This window comes from Staurois parvus, unplaced genomic scaffold (genome assembly GCF_062004578.1).
Source record: "Staurois parvus isolate SC_StPar_1 unplaced genomic scaffold, SC_StPar_1.0 ptg003023l, whole genome shotgun sequence".
Taxonomy (NCBI): Eukaryota; Metazoa; Chordata; class Amphibia; order Anura; family Ranidae; genus Staurois; species Staurois parvus.
In genome coordinates, this window is record NW_028320819.1 from 22,443 (window position 1) to 42,662 (window position 20,220).

Genomic DNA, 20,220 nt, shown 5'->3' on the forward strand with positions numbered 1-20,220 from the left:
GTCTGAATCTCTCATTACAGGCTGAAGGAAGCTAAGACAACCCTGCTTCAGGCTGGGCTCAGCTACACGTCAGATCCTGCTGTTACAGGTTGTCCTTCATCACCTGCCATTCAACAGGTTGTCCTTCATCACCTGGCATTCAACAAGTTGTCCTTCATCACCTGGCATTCAACAGGTTGTCCTTCATCACCTGGCATTCAACAGGTTGTCCTTCATCACCTGGCATTCAACAGCCATTTTTTACAGCCAGTGACTGTAAAGCATGGTGGAGGATCAGACTTTTGGGAGAGAAGGTCTGCGCAAAGCACAGGATGGCATGGCACATCAGAAACCAACCAGACAAGATCCACAAAGCAGGGCAAATCCACTTCCACCAGAACTACTTGAATGCCCTCCTGTTCTATCCTCCATAACAACCGGGGTAGGAGCTTTGGGGTAGTAAAGGCATATATAAGGAATATCAGGGAGTACTGCACTTTCCCCACAGAGCCACCAGTGCATCTGATGCATTGGTCCAGGGAATCCTCGTCCTGGCCACAAACCAAGGAACTTTCTGATTGGGTCTGGCCACAAGGAAATCCACGTCAGTTGTGCCCCAGCACTGACAAATCTGGTGAAAGACATCTGTGTGTAGAGACCGCTGCCCTTCATCCAGACATCAACTCCAGGGATGTGGACAGCAGACAGGGCCAGTACATGGAGTTCCACCTAATCAAGGGTCTGAGCCGCCTCCAACACAACTACGGGCCTCTTGGTGCCGCCATGGTGAATGATGTAGGCCACAGCCGTGGTGTTGTCTGAATGAACCTGGATTGGGTAATTTTAAAGAACCATCTAATGGGAGAGCGAGAGAGATGGATTGCCCTGAACTCCAGGATAATGATGGAAAGCTTGGTTTCCTCTTGAGTCCATTGACCCATCACTCCCCCCAATCAGTAGGCTGGCATCTGTCTTGGTATCCTAACCTGGAGAGGGAGAAAGGACTGTCTGGACAGCAGTAAGAGAGTGCAAACTTACCAGGACAGCAATGCTTGTGTTGGGCAAAACGGGGGAACGGCCCTGACCAGCATCCCTAGAACATTGTTGCAATCGACTGTGGAGACAAGCTTTTTGTCAGATCTGGAGAACTTTTGTGGGATACTTTAAACCAGGAGACATGGTGAGCTTGTTTTTGGAGGAGAAACTGGTGACAGTTGGCAGATAGTTGACAGTTGGGACCTCTTAAAAGACAACCTGGGGCAAAGGAAAACCCAAACTGCACCCACCCAAGGCAGAATGCTCACAGTCTGCAACAGCTCCTTGTGTATGTAGTCCCAAAGCAGTAACCTACCTAAAAGCCGGTGTCTCTGTGGGAGGGCAAATGCCTCTGATCTACAATCCAGGCTTTGCCATCCCAGTTGTGGTGCCACAATGGTATGAAAATAAACCATTTTATGTGTCTACCATGGGGCTGGGTCCCTCTGCGCCACTTCACAAGAGGTAGAATCATCACAGCCGAGCCCACCAGGTCAAGAAACTGCATGCCCAAGGAGGCAGTGCTGGGGAGACTACCAGGATCTATATATATGGCCTATCACCCAGCACTGCAGTACATTGAAGATAAAAAAATCAATTGCCAGGAACAAAAAACCCTAGAAAAATGTCTAGATCCCAAATCCTAAGCACTAGAGAATAAAAAAGTTGAAGATAAGAGGGTTTGGCCACCAGCCTGCCCTAGGAAGTTATTGTTGTACCTGGTGTACTATTCCTGCAGGTGGCATCATAACCCAGGGGGCACAATCTATAGTTCTGGCTCTGTCCTTCAATGAACACATGAGAAAGTTAATTTTTAAAAGTAGAACTGAAGGCAAATTTTTTTTTTTTTTTACTATTTTAGATATGAGTAAGGGAGAGTTATAACCCCACATTTTTCCCTTTTTTGCCATCTGTGTTCTATTGGTGAGATTTACCTGCAGTTCCAGCAGAGATTCCTTTGTTCCTCAGGACCTGGGCTTGAACAGCCATATAATTAAAGCCAGGGACAGTGAAAAAGGATGGCAAATCGGTTCATGGGACAGAAGATACTGACGATCCGGCAGTGTCCACTGAGCATATGCTCAGCATAACATATATGCCAGTCCAGAGCAATGGGGATCACCAATATTACCCTTCATCTGAGCAAACAAGGTCAGATAGACCTCTCAGGTGAGGGAAGGCATATATCAGGCTACATTGATCCCTTGGAGCCACCAGAGCATCCACCAATACCACTAGAGGATCCCTGTGCCAAAGTCAAACCTGCTCATTCTGTTGCTGAACCTGAATATCCACATCCAGCATCCCCCGCCCCTTCCCTGTGACACAGGTCCTGGAAAAGCTTTTGGTTTAGAGCCCAGTCCCACAGGTCCAGGGTCTGCTGGCTGAGGATATCTGCCCACTAATGGCCTATGCCTGGAATGTAAATGGCTGACGAGGCTGGAATATGAAGTTCTGACCAGGCCAGGATTCAGCCTACCACTCATGCTGCAGCAAGACTTACCCGATGACTGATGTACACCACTACCATAGTGTTGTCTGAAGCCAGACAGGATAGTCCAGTGCTGCAAACACAGCCAGATCACCCAAAGCTCCAGGATGTTGACCGAGAGAACTCAGACAAAAGTCCCCTGCACTAGCACAGTGACAAGGACTCCTAAACAGTCTATCAGGCTGACACCTGCAGTTGAGGATTCTCCAAAAAACTGGAAGGACTACCTTCACGCCAAAGCCAGATTCCAGAGCTACCAAACTAAGGACAACCTGGCCCTCAGCGATAGAAAATTAAGTCTGTCCAGAGATCAAATCAACCTGTCCCACAACAGAATGTTGCAATTTAGAGGTCTGAAGTAAAACTGCGCAAATGGAACTACTTTAGAAGAGGCTGCCATCAGACCTCGGGACACTTATGCAGGTAGCTGGACAAAGACTGGAGAATTTGATGTTTCTTCTGTGGAAGGAATACTATGGTCTAAGATGTGTTCGGGACTTGACCCCAATAGCCAAAACAATGAGCAATCTTGGAGGCTGTGTATGTATCCCACAACGTGGTTGCAATGAGATCTCAACAGGGCCAGTGCTCGAGCCAGCACATTGGTGAATATCTCAGATGCAGAAAAGACACCAAGGGGTAGGGACCATAAGCTGGAAGTGTAGGGGCCCCACAGCAAGGCACAGGAATTTCTGATGCACTGGAAAATGGGGGACATGACGATAAGCATCCTTGAGGTCTACAGAAGGCAGAATGTCTCCCTGGAGAAGGGAGGCAACAGATTCAGTGCAGAAGTTCTGGACCCACACAGACAGATTTGAGGTTCAAGATTTTGGGTAATGTGAACAGGTTACAGTAAAACAGGTCAGAATCGTACACATCTGAAACCATTCAGCAATTATCTGCTATCATGGTTGGGCACTCAAGCAGCTTGCCCATATACCAGGTGACCGGGGCCCGTGGAGAGCGGATATAGTGAATGCGGGGTCCGGGGAGAGCGGATATAGTAAATGCGGGGTCCGGGGAGAGCGGATATAGTGAATGCGGGGTCCGGGGAGAGCGGATATAGTAAATGCGGGGTCCGGGGAGAGCGGATAGTGAATGCGGGGTCCGAGGAGACCGGATATAGTGAATGCCGGGTCCGAGGAGACCGGATATAGTGAATGCCGGGTCTGAGGAGACCGGATATAGTGAATGCCGGGTCCGAGGAGACCGGATATAGTGAATGCCGGGTCCGAGGAGACCGGATATAGTGAATGCAGGGTCCGGGGAGAGCGGATATAGTGAATGCAGGGTCCGGGGAGAGCGGATATAGTGAATGCCGGGTCCGAGGAGACCGGATATAGTGAATGCCGGGTCCGAGGAGACCGGATATAGTGAATGCAGATGCACAATGGAAAGCAGTGACGGACATAGTGAATGCGGGGTCTGGGAAGACTAGATATAGTGAATGCGGGGTCCGGGGAGAGCATATAGTGAATGCGGGGTCCGGGGAGAGCGGATATAGTGAATGCGGGGTCTGGCGAGAGCGGATATAGTAAATGCGGGGTCCGGCGAGAGCGGATATAGTGAATGCGGGGTCCGGCGAGAGCGGATATAGTAAATGCGGGGTCCGGCGAGAGCGGATATAGTGAATGCGGGGTCCGGCGAGAGCGGATATAGTGAATGCAGGGTCCGGGGAGAGCGGATATAGTAAATGCCGGGTCCGAGGAGACCGGATATAGTGAATGCAGGGTCCGGGGAGAGCAGATATAGTGAATGCAGGGTCCGGGGAGACCAGATATAGTGAATGCAGGGTCCGGGGAGACCAGATATAGTGAATGCAGGGTCCGGGGAGACCAGATATAGTGAATGCAGGGTCCGGGGAGACCAGATATAGTGAATGCAGGGTCCGGGGAGAGCAGATATAGTGAATGCAGGGACCTGGGAGACCAGATATAGTGAATGCAGGGTCCGGGGTGACCAGATATACTGAATGCAGGGTCCGGGGAGACCAGATGTAGTGAATGCAGGGACCTGGGAGACCAGATATACTGAATGCAGGGTCCGGGGTGACCAGATATACTGAATGCAGGGTCCGGGGTGACCAGATATACTGAATGCAGGGTCCGGGGTGACTAGATATACTGAATGCAGGACGATGCTTAAGTCTCTGAACAAGATCTTTAGGGCAGAAGGATCCTCCGGGGGAATTTTTTTTTACACTGTTATTGCTTATAGTGATGATCACGGTTATAAAAAAAAAATAGTTTTAACTATCATGAATGGCTTTCCATTCATGAGAGCTTGCTTACTGTTGACATGCTGTAATTGGCTACAGCTAATCACATGAGTAAAGGTTGCCAGGTACCATGTGATAGCTGTGGGACAATCACAGCATAACCGTAAGCAAGCTGCACCGGACACACCAGTCACAAGGCTGCGCCCCAGGGCTGTGGAAGTGCACATGTGCCAGGTGACATACCAGTAAGTAGCTGAGCCTGGCTGTGCCACCAACCCTCAGTAAATGTGCTGTGGGCAGGCCAGCAAGTGGTTAATAAGCTGCAGGCCCTGTAAGTAGAAAGTGTTTCATTCAATTTGCAGTAAAAGGACTAAAAACAATCACATTTTACTTTGTTTATTAAAACAAAACAAACAAAATACAACTAATGTCAGATCTACAGCATGTGCAGGTTAAACCTTCATTGTGACATCTTCTGAAATGGCAACGGACTCTTCTGTAGTGAAGTAATCACCGTTCAACTAGAACAAAACTTGGAATCAGTTATAAAAGAAAAACATTAAAACGATGTAATTAACCGTTCCGCTAACGAGACCTATATGATCAGTTATGAACGAAACGTAGAGGATCAGCATTGCGCCCAGAATCGTGCAGGAATGGAGACAGATACGGGTACAGCTTCTCCGTGAAGGTGGCATTGAAGGTATAGATGGCAGTCATGTCATCGGCATTGTAGAAGGATATCTGGCCTCCTTCGTAATCCACATACACGCCGATTTTCTTCGGTTTGGAGTTGAGAAACAGGCTCTTGGATGGTGACTCCAGGGCCTTGTAGGCATTGCCGCTCCTCAGCCAGATTGCCCAGTAGCCGTTCTTGGGATTCAGCTTGATCTTACCCTTGCGGTTGCTGGACTCACTGGCCATACCGACATCCCAAGCGGTCTTGTCTCCCACATCCACCTCCCAGTAATGGCGGCCTGAATCGAAGCCCTGAGAGCCGAGCACAAGGATACACTGGCTGAAACGCTTCAGATTGTCAGGAAGGGGGAGCTTGGTGTCACCGTATTTAACGCTGGTCAGCCCGTCGGACAGGATCAGATTGGGGTGAGCCGTGATAGGATCCAGCAGCATCGGAGTCAGATCTGCAAGACAATAAAACGCATTGTACTTGTCAGTTGAGGTGGTCAATACCGAGGTTAGGAAGTCAAAACTGGGGACCAGTCAATGCCATTCATTACAAGATTAAAAACAAAATAAAATAAATAGCAGCAGCTCAATTCCCCCTTCCCAGCAGCAACTCAGCTCAGCTTCCCTCCCAGCAGTGACTTGATGGCCAATTTCTTCTGCTCCTCCAACAGTGACTTATGACAGCTGGCTCTAAGCATGCAGATAAGAATCAAAGCCATATGTCCATCCTCACTCCAGCCCGGTACTCCACTGCCTGCTGCAGGGGCAGAATGGAAAGCAGTGACGGACAGTCACAGCTCTCAGCTCCAAAAGGACAGAGAACACAGTGATTGGTGGTGATTAGAGATGAGCGAATCGACCCAGGCGAACCGGAATTCGATACGAATTTCAGGAAAAATTTGATTCGCGTCGAATCCGAATATTTGCCTACTTCGGGTGCGCGAATCGGATTTTTCCCGATCAGCCGGCAAAAGTGTCCCTGCAGAGAGCTCCGCTATTTCTGACAGTTCTCTGACAGAAGGAACACATGTTTAGCGGTTGAAACATTGTATCTATTAGTTTCCATTTAGGATACAGATGTTTCAACCGCTGTACATGTGAAGAAGCTGTCAGAGAACTGTCAGAAATAGAGGAACTCTGCACATACACTTTTTGCCGGTTTGGAATTCTTATTTTCATCCTACTTCTTCTTCTTCTTCTACTTCTTCATCCTCATCCTCAGAAGAAGAAGAAGAGGATGAGGATGAAGAAGTAGGATGAAAATAAGAATAATTCCAAGCCGGCAAAAAGTGTATCTGCAGAGCTCCTCTAAGTGTATCTGCAGAATGTCATTTATGGAAACAAATAGATACAATGTTTCAACCGCTGTATGGAGTGAATGTCCCAGAACTGTCAGAAATAGACAGAAACTGTCACAGAACTGTCCTTCTCATCCTTCTCCTTCTCCTCATCCTTCTCCTTCTCCTCATCCTTCTCCTTCTCCTCATCCTTCTCCTTCTCCTCATCCTTCTCCTTCTCCTCATCCTTCTCCTCATCCTTCTCCTTCTCCTCATCCTTCTCCTTCTCCTCATCCTTCTCCTTCTTCTCATCCTTCTCCTTCTTCTCATCCTTCTCCTTCTTCTCATCCTTCTCCTTCTTCTCATCCTTCTCCTTCTTCTCATCCTTCTCCTTCTTCTCATCCTTCTCCTTCTTCTCATCCTTCTCCTTCTTCTCATCCTTCTCCTTCTCCTTCTCCTTCCTCATCTCCAAGGGCATTTAAATTAAAGGTACAGTGTTCTGCACTAATTTAAAGGCTCTCTGAAGCCTAGAAACCCTTTTTATAAGTTAACTTCGTAGCGAATTAATTCGCATCAAATCGAATTTCTTCCTGGAATTCGCCGAATCAGCCGAATCGAATTTTTGAAAAATTCGCTCATCTCTAGTGGTGATGTGATCGCTCAGTTCCCAAGCATAGAGAACCAGTGGGGAGCAGCTTCAGCATCAAAATAGAGGCATGCAGTAATATGTAGGTTTTGTTTTTTTATAAACTCCATATATCTCCTTTAAGCAGACTAAAAGGTTCAGTTTCTTGGCACAGCTCCACTTAGGGTCGGTGCCTGACCCAGCATATACTGAGTCTTCCTAAATCTAGAAGGAAAAATCCCTACCAGACACCATGATAGAAATGCCTTGCCTAATAATACATAAAGTGTTACTAAACCCACAACAGTGACATCAGTCTGTATATGCAGTAAAGCGTGCTTGTTATACTCACTGTGGATATAGTGAATGCGGGGTCCGGGGAGACCGGATATAGTGAATGCGGGGTCCGGGGAGACCGGATATAGTGAATGCGGGGTCCGGCGGAGACCGGATATAGTGAATGCGGGGTCCGGGGAGACCGGATATAGTGAATGCGGGGTCCGGGGAGACCGGATATAGTGAATGCGGGGTCCGGGGAGACCGGATATAGTGAATGCGGGGTCCGGGGAGAGCGGATATAGTGAATGCGGGGTCCGGGGAGACCGGATATAAGGAATGCGGGGTCCGGGGAGAGCGGATATAAGGAATGCGGGGTCCGGGGAGAGCGGATATAAGGAATGCGGGGTCCGGGGAGAGCGGATATAGTGAATGCGGGGTCCGGGGAGAGCGGATATAGTGAATGCGGGGTCCGGGGAGACCGGATATAGTGAATGCGGGGTCCGGGGAGACCGGATATAGTGAATGCGGGGTCCGGGGAGACCGGATATAGTGAATGCGGGGTTCGGGGAGACCGGATATAGTGAATGCGGGGTCCGGGGAGACCGGATATAGTGAATGCGGGGTCCGGGGAGACCGGATATAGTGAATGCGGGGTCCGGGGAGACCGGATATAGTGAATGCGGGGTCCGGGGAGACCGGATATAGTGAATGCGGGGTCCGGGGAGAGCGGATATAGTGAATGCGGGGTCCGGGGAGAGCGGATATAGTGAATGCGGGGTCCGGGGAGAGCGGATATAGTGAATGCGGGGTCCGGGGAGAGCGGATATAGTGAATGCGGGGTCTGGGGAGAGTGGATGCAGGGTACGGGGAGAGCGGATATAGTGAATGCGGGGTCCGGGGAGAGCGGATATAGTGAATGCGGGGTCTGGGGAGAGTGGATGCAGGGTCCGGGGAGAGCGGATATAGTGAATGCGGGGTCCGGGGAGAGCGGATATAGTGAATGCGGGGTCCGGGGAGAGCGGATATAGTGAATGCGGGGTCCGGGGAGAGCGGATATAGTGAATGCGGGGTCCGGGGAGAGCGGATATAGTGAATGCGGGGTCCGGGGAGAGCGGATATAGTGAATGCGGGGTCCGGGGAGAGCGGATATAGTGAATGCGGGGTCTGGGGAGAGCGGATATAGTGAATGCAGGGTCCGGGGAGAGCGCATATAGTGAATGCAGGGTCCGGGGTTTAGTAACACTTTAACTGCATTGTACGAATACTATATTGTCAAATGTGAAAATATTTTTAAACCAGAACTTACACGGCACAACAACAGACTTCATCTGCTTCCACAAGGAGTACTGAATCGGTCCCTTGAAAGTCCCCTGGCACAAGTCTTTCTCAATGAGAGTGTTTGCAGAGGACATGACCTCTTTTTGCTGTTCCTGACACCTGGGAAGAAAGCATACGTACACGGAGTAATGTAGGATTTTACATGGTGTAGGAACATATAAGTGGTCCACGACCCAAAAAGGCCAACCCACAAACAGCAAGACCCTTATTACATGAACATTCAAGAACTTGGCAAGAAAGAATTACAACGGATGAGTTTTTAAAGGTGAGAACTTTCTAGGCCTATCGTCTTTATGCCGAGTTCACTACCTAGTGGGTCAATGACCTGAAAGAAGCATGCAGCCATTGAAACCTGACAAATCTGAAATCCCATTCTGTGTTTTTGAGTGTGCTCCCATAGAACTACCAGCACCGGATCCCCTTACAGGGTAAGCATACCATTAAGCCTGAAAGGACTATTCCCAGCAACATGTAGCCCTGCAATATACACCCGGAAATATTTCCTTAGAAACCGCAATGACTGACAGGTGTACAGTTATGGAGGAAACATTTGAGAGAAGGAAAGACAGGTGAATGGCACTTCACATGCCGTATGACATACCGAAAAAAAAACATTTAGAGGCACCCTGCCAATGGATGGAGACCAAGACAATACAAACCTTCATGGATACTGAGGTGACCTGCTTTGATATAACTAGCATTGTCTTTACTAACATCTTCCGGTAATTTATTTTAGGACATCAGAGAGAAAATCTCTAATAGAATTATAAAAACCAAAGTTTTGATGTTAGACTTGGCAATGTGTCTCAGGCCAGCCTGAGCAGCAACATTCAGAAGCAGTTGTGCTCCAAGCGAATCTGCAACTCTTTTCATAGCCACCTTGATGTGAGTGTGTTTCTCGAGAACCGACAATTTACATGGTGATGGTTACCCTGAGGTGAGCATTCTTTGAGGAACTGCAACTCCTCTGGTCATGGTTACCTTCATTTTAGTGTTCCAAGAGAATAGACAAGTGGCCTGGTTACAACTATCTTGAAGTGTGTTCCACGAGAAAGGACAACTCCTCTAGTCATGGCCACCTTGACACGACCGTGTCCCATAAGAACCAGCAACTCACTCGGTCATAACTAGCTTGAAATGTGTTCCATGAAAACCTAAAACTCGCCTGGTCATGACCATCTTGACACGACCCTGTCCCATAAGAACCAGCAACTCACTCGGTCATAATTAGTTTGAAATGTGTTCTATGAAAATCTGCACCTCTCCTGGTCGCGGCCACCTTGATGTGAGCATGTTTCATGACTGCCTGTAACATCCACTGATCATGGCCACCTGGATGCGAGTGGTTTCATGAGTACCTGCAACTCCTCTGTCCAAGGCAAACTGCATGCGAGTGCTCAACGAGTACCCATAACTCCTCTGGTCAAGGCTATCTGGATGTGAGTGTGTGCCAAGAAAACCTACAATGCCTCTGGTCATGGCTACCTGGTGCTCTATTTATCCTTTGGGACAAGATGTGAATCGTCTGCAGTTCTCAGGGAAAGGCTGCACGGCACAAGATTCTAATTCAAGGGTTGCAGTCCATCTCGAAAAGCAGAAAACCCTACTTGACATTTTTGGAGATTACAGGAAATCAGAGGAAACCGATTTCATTTTGTTGGCAATGACAGAAAGCATGTTTAGCATGCTGATGGATTTGTGTTACTACAGTTTCTATTAAAATCCCCTAAAGCAATGAAATTGAGCTGATATATATTAAAAAAAAAAATAAAAAATACACTTACGTCTCAATGAATGACTTGATGTCCTGCAAAAGGAAGACACAGAACAATGTAAGGTGAGATTCAAAGACAACTAAAAGCCCAACATACAATGAGATCTGTTGGCTCCACTCACAGTCAGGAAAGAAATGGAGTCCGTATCATCCAACCTCTCCTTCGCCACAGCGATATGCTGCCTGACGTTGTTTCCACTCTCCTGCATCTTGGCCACGTTGGTCTCCATTTCCTTCAGTAGACTCTCACCCTCTTCCTGGAGCTGCTCCAGCAGTTTCTCCTCTCGCTCCTTCAGGAACTTGTGCAGCTTCTCAAACTCCGAAACAATGTGCTCCCGGTACTCCTTCATGTGGGACTGGGGGGTGGAAGAGAAGGTTACCGTTCAGAGATAGACAGATCTGCATTTAAAAGTCACCCCAATATCAAATCAATCAAAAGGATTCAAAAAGGGACAACACCTTTTTTTTGGAAGGTAAATTATAAAGGCCGATATTCCAGATATCTATTGGGGAGCTATATCCTTGAAGTCATTATGCGCCTATTCCTTCTCTGCCAATCCCAATCCCTCCACTGACATACGCTCGCCCAACAAATAAAATTCAGAATGCTAACATACAAAGCCATCCACAACTTCAAGAGCAACTCCACTGTTGTTGAGATAAACTTTCTGCTCTGGGTGATCGATGTACATTGCAGGGATTTTACCAAACTTTGTTGCAGAGTCCTACCTTTTGTTATTCTGAAGAAACAGCTCTTTGTTTGTCTGTGTCCATGTCCAGAGTGAATTCAATGGGAGTGATTTTATAATTACCAATCAGCTGCTGCACCAGCAAAACTATGATGAGGAATGTGGCAGGGTCTGCATCCCTTTAGAAGCGTCCTCCCACCAAAAATTACATTCACATAATCCGTGAAATATATTCCAGGTGCATAAGGTGTCTCTGGCTCTGTCACCTTCTCCCCCTGTGTGTCTCCTTTGCAAGCCCGGTTCTATGGCAGCACATGTGCTCCCAAGCCCAGCTGTGTGCATCCATAGACGTGCACAGTGCTGATAAGCCACACTACTGCTGCATGCTCACAAGTATTTGACTGACAGCAGCAGGAGCCTATGGCTCTGCTGCCCTCAGCATCTCCCATGGGACCAGGAAAGGGAACACCTACAGCTGAGATAGATCTGGAGCGGTGAAAAGAGCCAGGTAAGTGACAACCAAGGTGGGTGGGACAGGTAGTGGGGCATTTTTTTTCACTCTATTGCAGAAAATGCATTAAAAGAACATCTTGTGAACTTAGAACCACTTAAACCTTTCATATGTTCCGGCAAGCCACCGGTTTGTGTTGACTTACACTGTGCTGCTCCATCTTCTCATTCTGCTGGTTGGTCAGCTGTTCAGTCACCTTCAGGGCTTCCTCTAGTGGAGACACAATAGCAGACAGTTCTGTCTGCAGGGAACAAGGCAAAAAAAGGTTATTGGAGTACCCAACCACAATAGTTTATGAGCAGCTATCATACCACACCACTTACTCTGTACACCCCCACGGCATCCAGGATGGGAAGGAAGTTGTGACTTGCATGTTTCAGGGAGTCCCGACAGATGACACAGCTCAGGGTCCCGTCATCCTTACAATACAGCTTCAGCCTCTCGTCATGCTCGGGGCATTTCTCGAGGGGGCGGACCTTTTCTTTCCCTACAGGTTTAGTAGGGGTCGGGGTGGCAGCAGCACCAGCAGTCTTCTTCACCAGGTTGGCCAGGATTCGGTTGGTAGTGTATCTTTTGTCGGTTATTTCTTCCTTACAGTCGGGGCACGTGAAGGAATCCCGACCCTCCCAGGCCTTGTCAATGCAATTGCGGCAGAAGTTGTGGCCACATTCGACCATGACTGGGTCCTTGAAGAGCTCATTGCACAGCAGACAGGTCAACTCCTCGGCAAAATCCCCGGAGGCCACGACAGGGCTGTTGTGTGGAGCTTCATGGACCTCCACTTTGGCTTTCTAGAAGATAAAGAAGAGTCAGAGATGGTAGGGGACTTCTACAGGCAGAACATCCGCTGCGGGGCTCACACAATTCATTCCTGCAACAAATTTTCAAGCAACTTCACTGGAGCGCAAAGTCATCCTCCTTATGAAATGTATATACTGGTAATGGTCTCCAAAGAGATCTATGGGTAAAAATGCTACACGTGGCATCGTAAGTCTCGGTGGCTGACCCTTCCCTCTGGGTTTATCAAGCAAGCCATAGTCAATGCTAGACCAAAATATTGACTCGAGGGCAGTACCGCTTCTACCTGCTGGTTTTTAACCACCTCCCGCCCACCATATAATGAAATGACGGGCGCAAGGTGGTTCTCTCGTTCTGAGAGGATGTCCTATGACGTCCTCCCATTCTAAGAGCAATCAATGGAAAGAGCCGAAGATGTCGGCTCGGTCATGTGATCAGCTGTGTCCAATCACAGCTGATCGCATGTAAATAGGGAAATGTCGGTTATCGGCATTTCTCTCCTCACGAGCTGTCACACTGACAGAGGAGAGGAGAGCCGGTAATCGGCATCCCTCAGAGGGGACATGTGCACTGATGATCAGTGTACCCCAGCAGTCCCACCTGTCAGTACCCATCAGTGCCACATATCAGTGCCTACCAGTGCCCATCTGAGCTGTCTTTCAGTGTCACCTATCAGTGCCGCCTATCAGTGCTGCCTTTCAGTGCCATATATCAGTGCTGCCTTTCAGTGCCCATCAGTGATGCCTGTCAATGCTCATCAGTGCCACCTACCAGTGCCTCCTCATCAGTGCCACCTATCAGTGTCCATCAGTGCAGCCTATCAGTGCCCATTTCTGCAGCCTCATTAGCGCACATCAGTGAAGGAGAAAAATCACTTATTTACAAAATCTTATAACAAAAACTAAAAAAATTTTTCCCCCAAAATTTTCAGTGGTTTTTGGTTTGTTTAGCAAAAAATAAAAACCCAAAGCGGATTAAATACCACCAAAAGAAAGCTCTGTCTAAAAAAAAAAATGACAAAAATTTCATATGGGTACAGTGTTGCATGACCGCGCAATTGTCATTCAAAGTGTGACAGCGCTGAAAGCTGGAAATTGGCCTGGGCAGGAAGGGGGTGAAAGTGTCCTGTAGGCAGGAAGGGGGGGAAAGTGTCCGGACTGGAAGAGGGTGAAAGTGTCCGGACTGGAAGAGGGTGAAAGTGTCCGGACTGGAAGAGGGTGAAAGTGTCCGGACTGGTAGAGGGTGAAAGTGTCCGGACTGGTAGAGGGTGAAAGTGTCCGGACTGGAAGAGGGTGAAAGTGTCCGAACTGGAAGAGGGTGAAAGTGTCCTGTAGGCGAGGGGTTAAAGGACAGCTCAGGAGGTTCTGGTGATTGTGAGAAAATGCCCAAGGGGGTAACAAATAGGTTTGATACTTAAAATGGTTTTAAACCTCAGCATGAAATAGGAACAAAGCATCTCTCTCTATAGTGTGTACTTGTCTCAGTCCAGAGCACTAAATATAATTTCTGTCTGCTGCTTCTTTCCTCTGCCATCAGCATACGTCACTTCTGACAAGTTATCCTGACACCAAGAGAAAAATGGTGTCAGTTGAGGAGCTCCAGCAGATTGACAGCCTCAGCTCTGTTCCTGTGTGGAGGGGAAGTCTCTTCCCTTCAATCAGCTTTTTCCCTCACTGAGCTCTACAGAGGGTAATTTTAGTTCCCCGTCCTTTTTTCTGAACTCTCAGACAAGCTTTACAAATTCAGCACTTTGACCGGATGTAGAGAAGAGAAGGCCGCAGATAAACAGGTACAACTCATGTACGAGGATTTGTATCATCTCTCTGTATCACCTGACTCCAGTCACTTCACTGGTATATTGGAAGGGTTTACAACCACTTTAAAAGAAGAAAGTAGGCAAAACTTTATTTTCCCATTTTGGATAGAGCAAGGGAGGGTTGACAGATTTATTTTTCGCCATCTGTTTTCCGTTGTGGACATTTCTCTTCACTTCTTGTCCCATAGCCAGACAGGAAGTGAGAGGAAATCCCTGCATTCCTTGAGGATCCCCAGGTCACCAGAAGAAGATTTCCCCTCTATCACTTTTCTGGGGACAACCCAAAATTTGGGATTCTCTTTTCTTTTCGATGATAATGAGGGTAAATCCCACTAATAGGGGCAGAGACAGCAATAAAAACTGACAGGTGTTCTAATCCCTCTGCGCTTTACCCAAAACTTATAAAAAGTTTTGCCTTTAGTTATACTTGACCTCCAGGTAGGATTTTACCTGCATACCTATGTTGGTCCAGCTTGGCACACTATGCATATTCAGACTTGAGGGGCCGCTGGGTCAGCTGACAATCAGTGTAGTATTTGCTGCTACTACAGTGATGGCTGCAATTCTCCCTGTCCTGTCCTAAGCAGCTTCCCCTCTGCACAACGCCCACAGGGTGTGCTTGCTTGGCACTGCCGCCATTCACAGAACAACGTGCATTCTTTTTTTTCTTTGATTACTAAATATTCTCTGACTGGATGTGGTGGAGATCATGGACTCACAACCTCTCCACCTAATCCAATCAGAGAATGCCTTGTTTCACTGAAAAATGACAAAAAAAAAAAAAACGCACAATCATTCGGTGAATGACAGCAGTGATGAGACACAGGAGTCAGATGATATAGGCAATCTGTAGTGCCGACTAGTACAGTGATGTTAGCGCCCCCAGTGATCCCTCAGCTATGAGATATGTATGCCTACATTGTACCATATATAAAGAAACCGGTGCTACTGCCCCTGGCAGTACTGAGGTCATTGGTTCGAATCCCAACCACAGCACCACCTGCCTGGTGTTTATGTGTTCTCCCTGTGCCTGCATGGGTTTCCTCCTGTTTCCTCCCACACGTCAAAGACATGCTGGTAGGTCAGTGGTCGGCAAGCCGCGGCTCGCGAGCCACATGCGGCTCTTTACCAGCTTAAATGCGGCTCTTCTGTGTGCGCCCCCTCACCTCCCCTCCCCTCGGACGGCCACCCGCTCCCCTCCCTCCTCTCGGGCGACCGCCCCAAAAGTCAGGACTCTGCAGCTGTCAGGATGTAGGCGGGGCAGCGTGACGAACTCCTCTCCTCTCACAGTCCGCCCTGAAGACCAGAACGGCACGGGAAGCACGGCGAGAGGAACGCGCGGAGCAAAGGTAAGTGAATTGACACAGGGGGGACTTACTATATGGGGGATGAATTACTATATGGGGGGGACTTACTATATGGGGGGGGACTTACTATATGGGGGGGACTTACTATATGGGGGGGACTTACTATATGGGGGGGAATTACTATATGGGGGGGGAATTACTATATGGGGGGGGGGGAATTACTATATGGGGGGGAATTACTATATGGGGGGGGGACTTACTATATGGGGGGGGACTTACTATATGGGGGGGGACTTACTATATGGGGGGGGACTTACTATATGGGGGGGGACTTACTATATGGGGGGGGGGGGGACTTACTACGTGGGGGATGAATTACTACGTGGGGATGAATTTACTATATGGGGGATGAATTACTATATGGGGGATGAATTACTATATGGGGATGAATTGCTATATGGGGGATGAATTACTATATGGGGGATGAATTACTATATGGGGGATGAATTGCTATATGGGGGATGAATTACTATGGGGGATGAATTACTATATGGGGGATGAATTACTATATGGGGGATGAATTACTATATGGGGGATGAATTACCAATGATGGGGCACTATTCCTCCCACTGACACCAATGATGGGGCACTATCCTCCCACTGATACCAATGATGGGGTACTATTCCTCCCACTGACACCAATGATGGGGCACTATTCCTCCCACTGATACCAATAATGGGGCACTATTCCTCCCACTGACACCAATGGATGGGGCACTATTCCTCCCCACTGACACCAATGATGGGGCACTATTCCTCCCACTGACACTGAGTGATGGGGCACTATTCCTCCCACTGATACCAATGATGGGACATTATTCCCTCCTACAGACACCAACAATGGGAAACTATTCCTCCCATTGATACCAACGATGGGGCTCTATTCCTCCCACTGACACCAACGATGGGGCTCTATTCCTCCCACTGACACCAACGATGGGGCTCTATTCCTCCCACTGACACCAACGATGGGGCTCTATTCCTCCCACTGACACCAACGATGGGGCTCTATTCCTCCCACTGACACCAGTGATGGGGCACTATTCCTCCCACTGACACCAACGATGGGGCACTATTCTCCCACTGATACCAACGATGGGGCTCTATTCCTCCCACTGACACCACGATGGGGCTCTATTCCTCCCACTGACACCAACGATGGGGCTCTATTCCTCCCACTGACACCAACGATGGGGCTCTATTCCTCCCACTGACACCAACGATGGGGCTCTATTCCTCCCACTGACACCAACGATGGGGCTCTATTCCTCCCACTGACACCAATGATGGGGCACTATTCCTCCCACTGACACCAACAATGGGAAACTATTCCTCCCACTGATACCAATGATGGGGCACTATTCCTCCCTGACACCAACAATGGGAACTATTCCTCCCACTGATACCAATGATGGGGCACTATTCCTCCCTGACACCAACAATGGGAAACTATTCCTCCCACTGATACCAAGGATGGGGCACTATTCCTCCCACTGACACCAATGATGGGACACTATTCCTCCCACTGACACCAATGATGGGACACTATTCCTCCCACTGATACCAATGATGGGGCACTATTCCTCCCACTGACACCAATGATGGGGCACTATTCCTCCCACTGACACCAATGATGGGACACTATTCCTCCCACTGACACCAATGATGGGACACTATTCCTCCCACTGATACCAATGATGGGACACTATTCCTCCCACTGATACAAACAATGGAGCACTATTCCTCCCACTGATTCCAGTGATGGGGCACTATATCTCCCATTAATACCAATTTTTTTGCATTGTTTTCTCCCACTGATGCCAGGACATTTTCTTCTCCCACTGGTCACAGTCCGGCCCCTCTATAAACGAAGGGCCAGTTTACTGTCCTTCTGACTTTAAAGTTTAGAGACCCCCGCTTTAAGGCAGTTCTGCAGGTGAACACCTTTTAACATGTTTAATGGACCTTTCCTCAGGAATTACATACTGCACGTTGCTGTGATATTACTCCACGAGGATGTGGCCCCCTTGCATATTCCACTCCATTAGTCATCCTTCTACATTTTATTTGGACCCGTCTGGTTTGGAGTGTACCTGCAGCCAATATAAAGGCTACAAATGGAGAAGAAGTCAACTGCAGCCACCTAAAGACACCCATGCAAGCCAACGTGAAGTGTATTCCCGAGCACACAAACCTCGGGGTCCAGATTATGTAAATATTTCATCTTCAAAGATCTAGGCTACTGAAGAACAGTACTGGCTGCAAACACCCACCAGCAGTCACTGCAGCCACCCGGCGTACACGCGTACGAGAAGCCACCCGGCGTACACGCGTACGAGAAGCCACCCGGCGTACACGCGTACGAGAAGCCACCCGGCGTACGTGAAGCCACCCGGCGTACGTGAAGCACCCGGCGTACACGCGTACGAGAAGCCACCCGGCGTACGTGAAGCCACCCGGCGTACACGCGTACGAGAAGCCACCTGGCGTACGTGAAGCCACCCGGCGTACACGCGTACGAGAAGCCACCCGGCGTACGTGAAGCCACCCGGCGTACGTGAAGCCACCCGGCGTACACGCGTACGAGAAGCCACCCGGCGTACGTGAAGCCACCCGGCGTACACGCGTACGAGAAGCAGGGTTAGAGAGGAGGGAAGCAGAGTGACAGCCGGGCCTCCAACTTTGGGTCACCATTGATATAACTGAGCACCTCCACTTCTAAGGTTCCTCAGGCTCTCCACATGAACACGGAAGGACACACAAACACGCATTTAGTTGTCTGCTTTGGCTTGAAATTTTGGCTCACTAAAAGGTTCACTTTAAACACAATGGGTTGGACATTTACCTAAAGCAGAACTCCAACCTAAACCCAACTAGTGTGAAAAATGTGTCCTCCCAACCTGTGGATCCAAACACCTCTCTGCGCCTTAATGACCCTCATCTGGACTTCTTTTCTACTCTTTCCTTTGTTCTTTTTTTGTACTGCTGTTCATTGTATATCTAGGTTGGCAAGGCGAGATGTACTTTGATCTCAAATTGGCCACGATTTATGTCTCGTCTCAATTGCCAATTGTTGTGGCAAACTTTGTTGTTTTGATGTTTCTATCTATATATATACGAAGGAACGTCGGTCATTGATATTGCTGGTTTTGCTTACGTCTTTTTCCTTTGTAAAACTATTCAATAAAAACCAATGAAATATAAAAATGTGTCCTCCCCTCTCCTAGCACCTATCCTGAGGGGGAAGAGGGAGGGAAGAGGGAGGAAGAGGGAGGGAAGAGGGAGGGAGGAGGGAGGGAGGAGGGAGGGAGGAGGGAGGGAAGAGGGAGAAAGGAGGGAGGGAAGAGGGAGGGAAGAGGGAGAAAGGAGGGAGGGAAGAGGGAGGGAAGAGGGAGGGAAGAGGGAGGGAAGAGGGAGGGAAGAGGGAGGGAAGAGGGAGGGGAGGAAGAGGGAGGGGGAGGAAGAGGGGAGGGGGAGGAAGAGGGAGGGGGAGGGGAGGGAGGGGGAGGGAGGGGGAGGGAGGGGGAGGGAGGGAGGGGGAGGGAGGGAGGGGGAGGGGAGGGAGGAGGGAGGGAAGAGGGAGGAAGAGGGAGGGGGAGGAAGAGGGAGGGGGAGGGAGGGAGGGAAGAGGGAGGAGGAGGGAGGGAGGAGAGGGAGGGAAGAGGAGGGAGGGAAGAGGGAGGAAGAGGGAGGGGGAGGGAAGAGGGAGGAAGAGGGAGGGGGAGGGAGGGGGAGGGAGGGGGAGGGAGGTCTTACCTACTCTCAGCCTGCTCTGGACCCATGATCCCCTGCCTGTCAGCAGCAGATGCAGGGGAGAAGAGAGAGCGCTCCACAATGGCTGGGAAATCTGGATCTGTTGACGTCACCCATAGGCTCCCATGGCCCAAACGTTGTCTGCGCTCCCTCCTCTCCCTTGCAGCCACCACTGGCTGACATAGGGGAGCTGATCACATGACTGGACCAGAGTGGGCTGAAAGGAAATATACACTTTTTTTTTAACACAGGTTAGACAGCAGTTCATTATATCATCTGATTGGTGCAGCAAAGGGTTTAATTCCTAGGTTTTGGAAGTCCCAGGAACCACCAACGATGAGGGATTGGATAGACAGAGTTGAACATGTTAGTAGGACGGAGGAACTTTGGTACATGGAGAAAGATGAAATGGAAAAGTTTAGAAAGATTTGGGGTAAATGGTATGAGTTTAGGAACTTCAGAAAATACTTAAAAATGAAAGGTCCCCCCAATAGTAGTAGCAGAGAATGTAAATGGTTAAAGAGATCTATATACAGGACTAGATTAATAGGAAGGAAAAGAGAGGATGAGATTGGACAG

At 48.9% G+C, this 20,220-nt stretch overlaps 1 protein-coding gene across 1 annotated transcript; it reads right to left on the reverse strand.

Annotated features, from left to right (window-relative positions):
• Positions 1-5,107: 5,107 nt before the first annotated feature.
• On the reverse strand, positions 5,108-12,727 carry LOC149428702 (nuclear factor 7, brain-like). The gene is made up of 6 exons (XM_089667099.1): positions 12,231-12,727; positions 12,053-12,148; positions 10,830-11,063; positions 10,718-10,740; positions 8,902-9,032; positions 5,108-5,869 (listed from the first exon to the last, which is right to left on the reverse strand). Exons 1-6 carry the CDS (start codon positions 12,582-12,584, stop codon positions 5,331-5,333), a joined length of 1,377 nt encoding a protein of 458 aa, XP_089523225.1. The 5' UTR covers positions 12,585-12,727; the 3' UTR covers positions 5,108-5,330.
• Between the last annotated feature and the right edge of the window lie 7,493 nt (positions 12,728-20,220).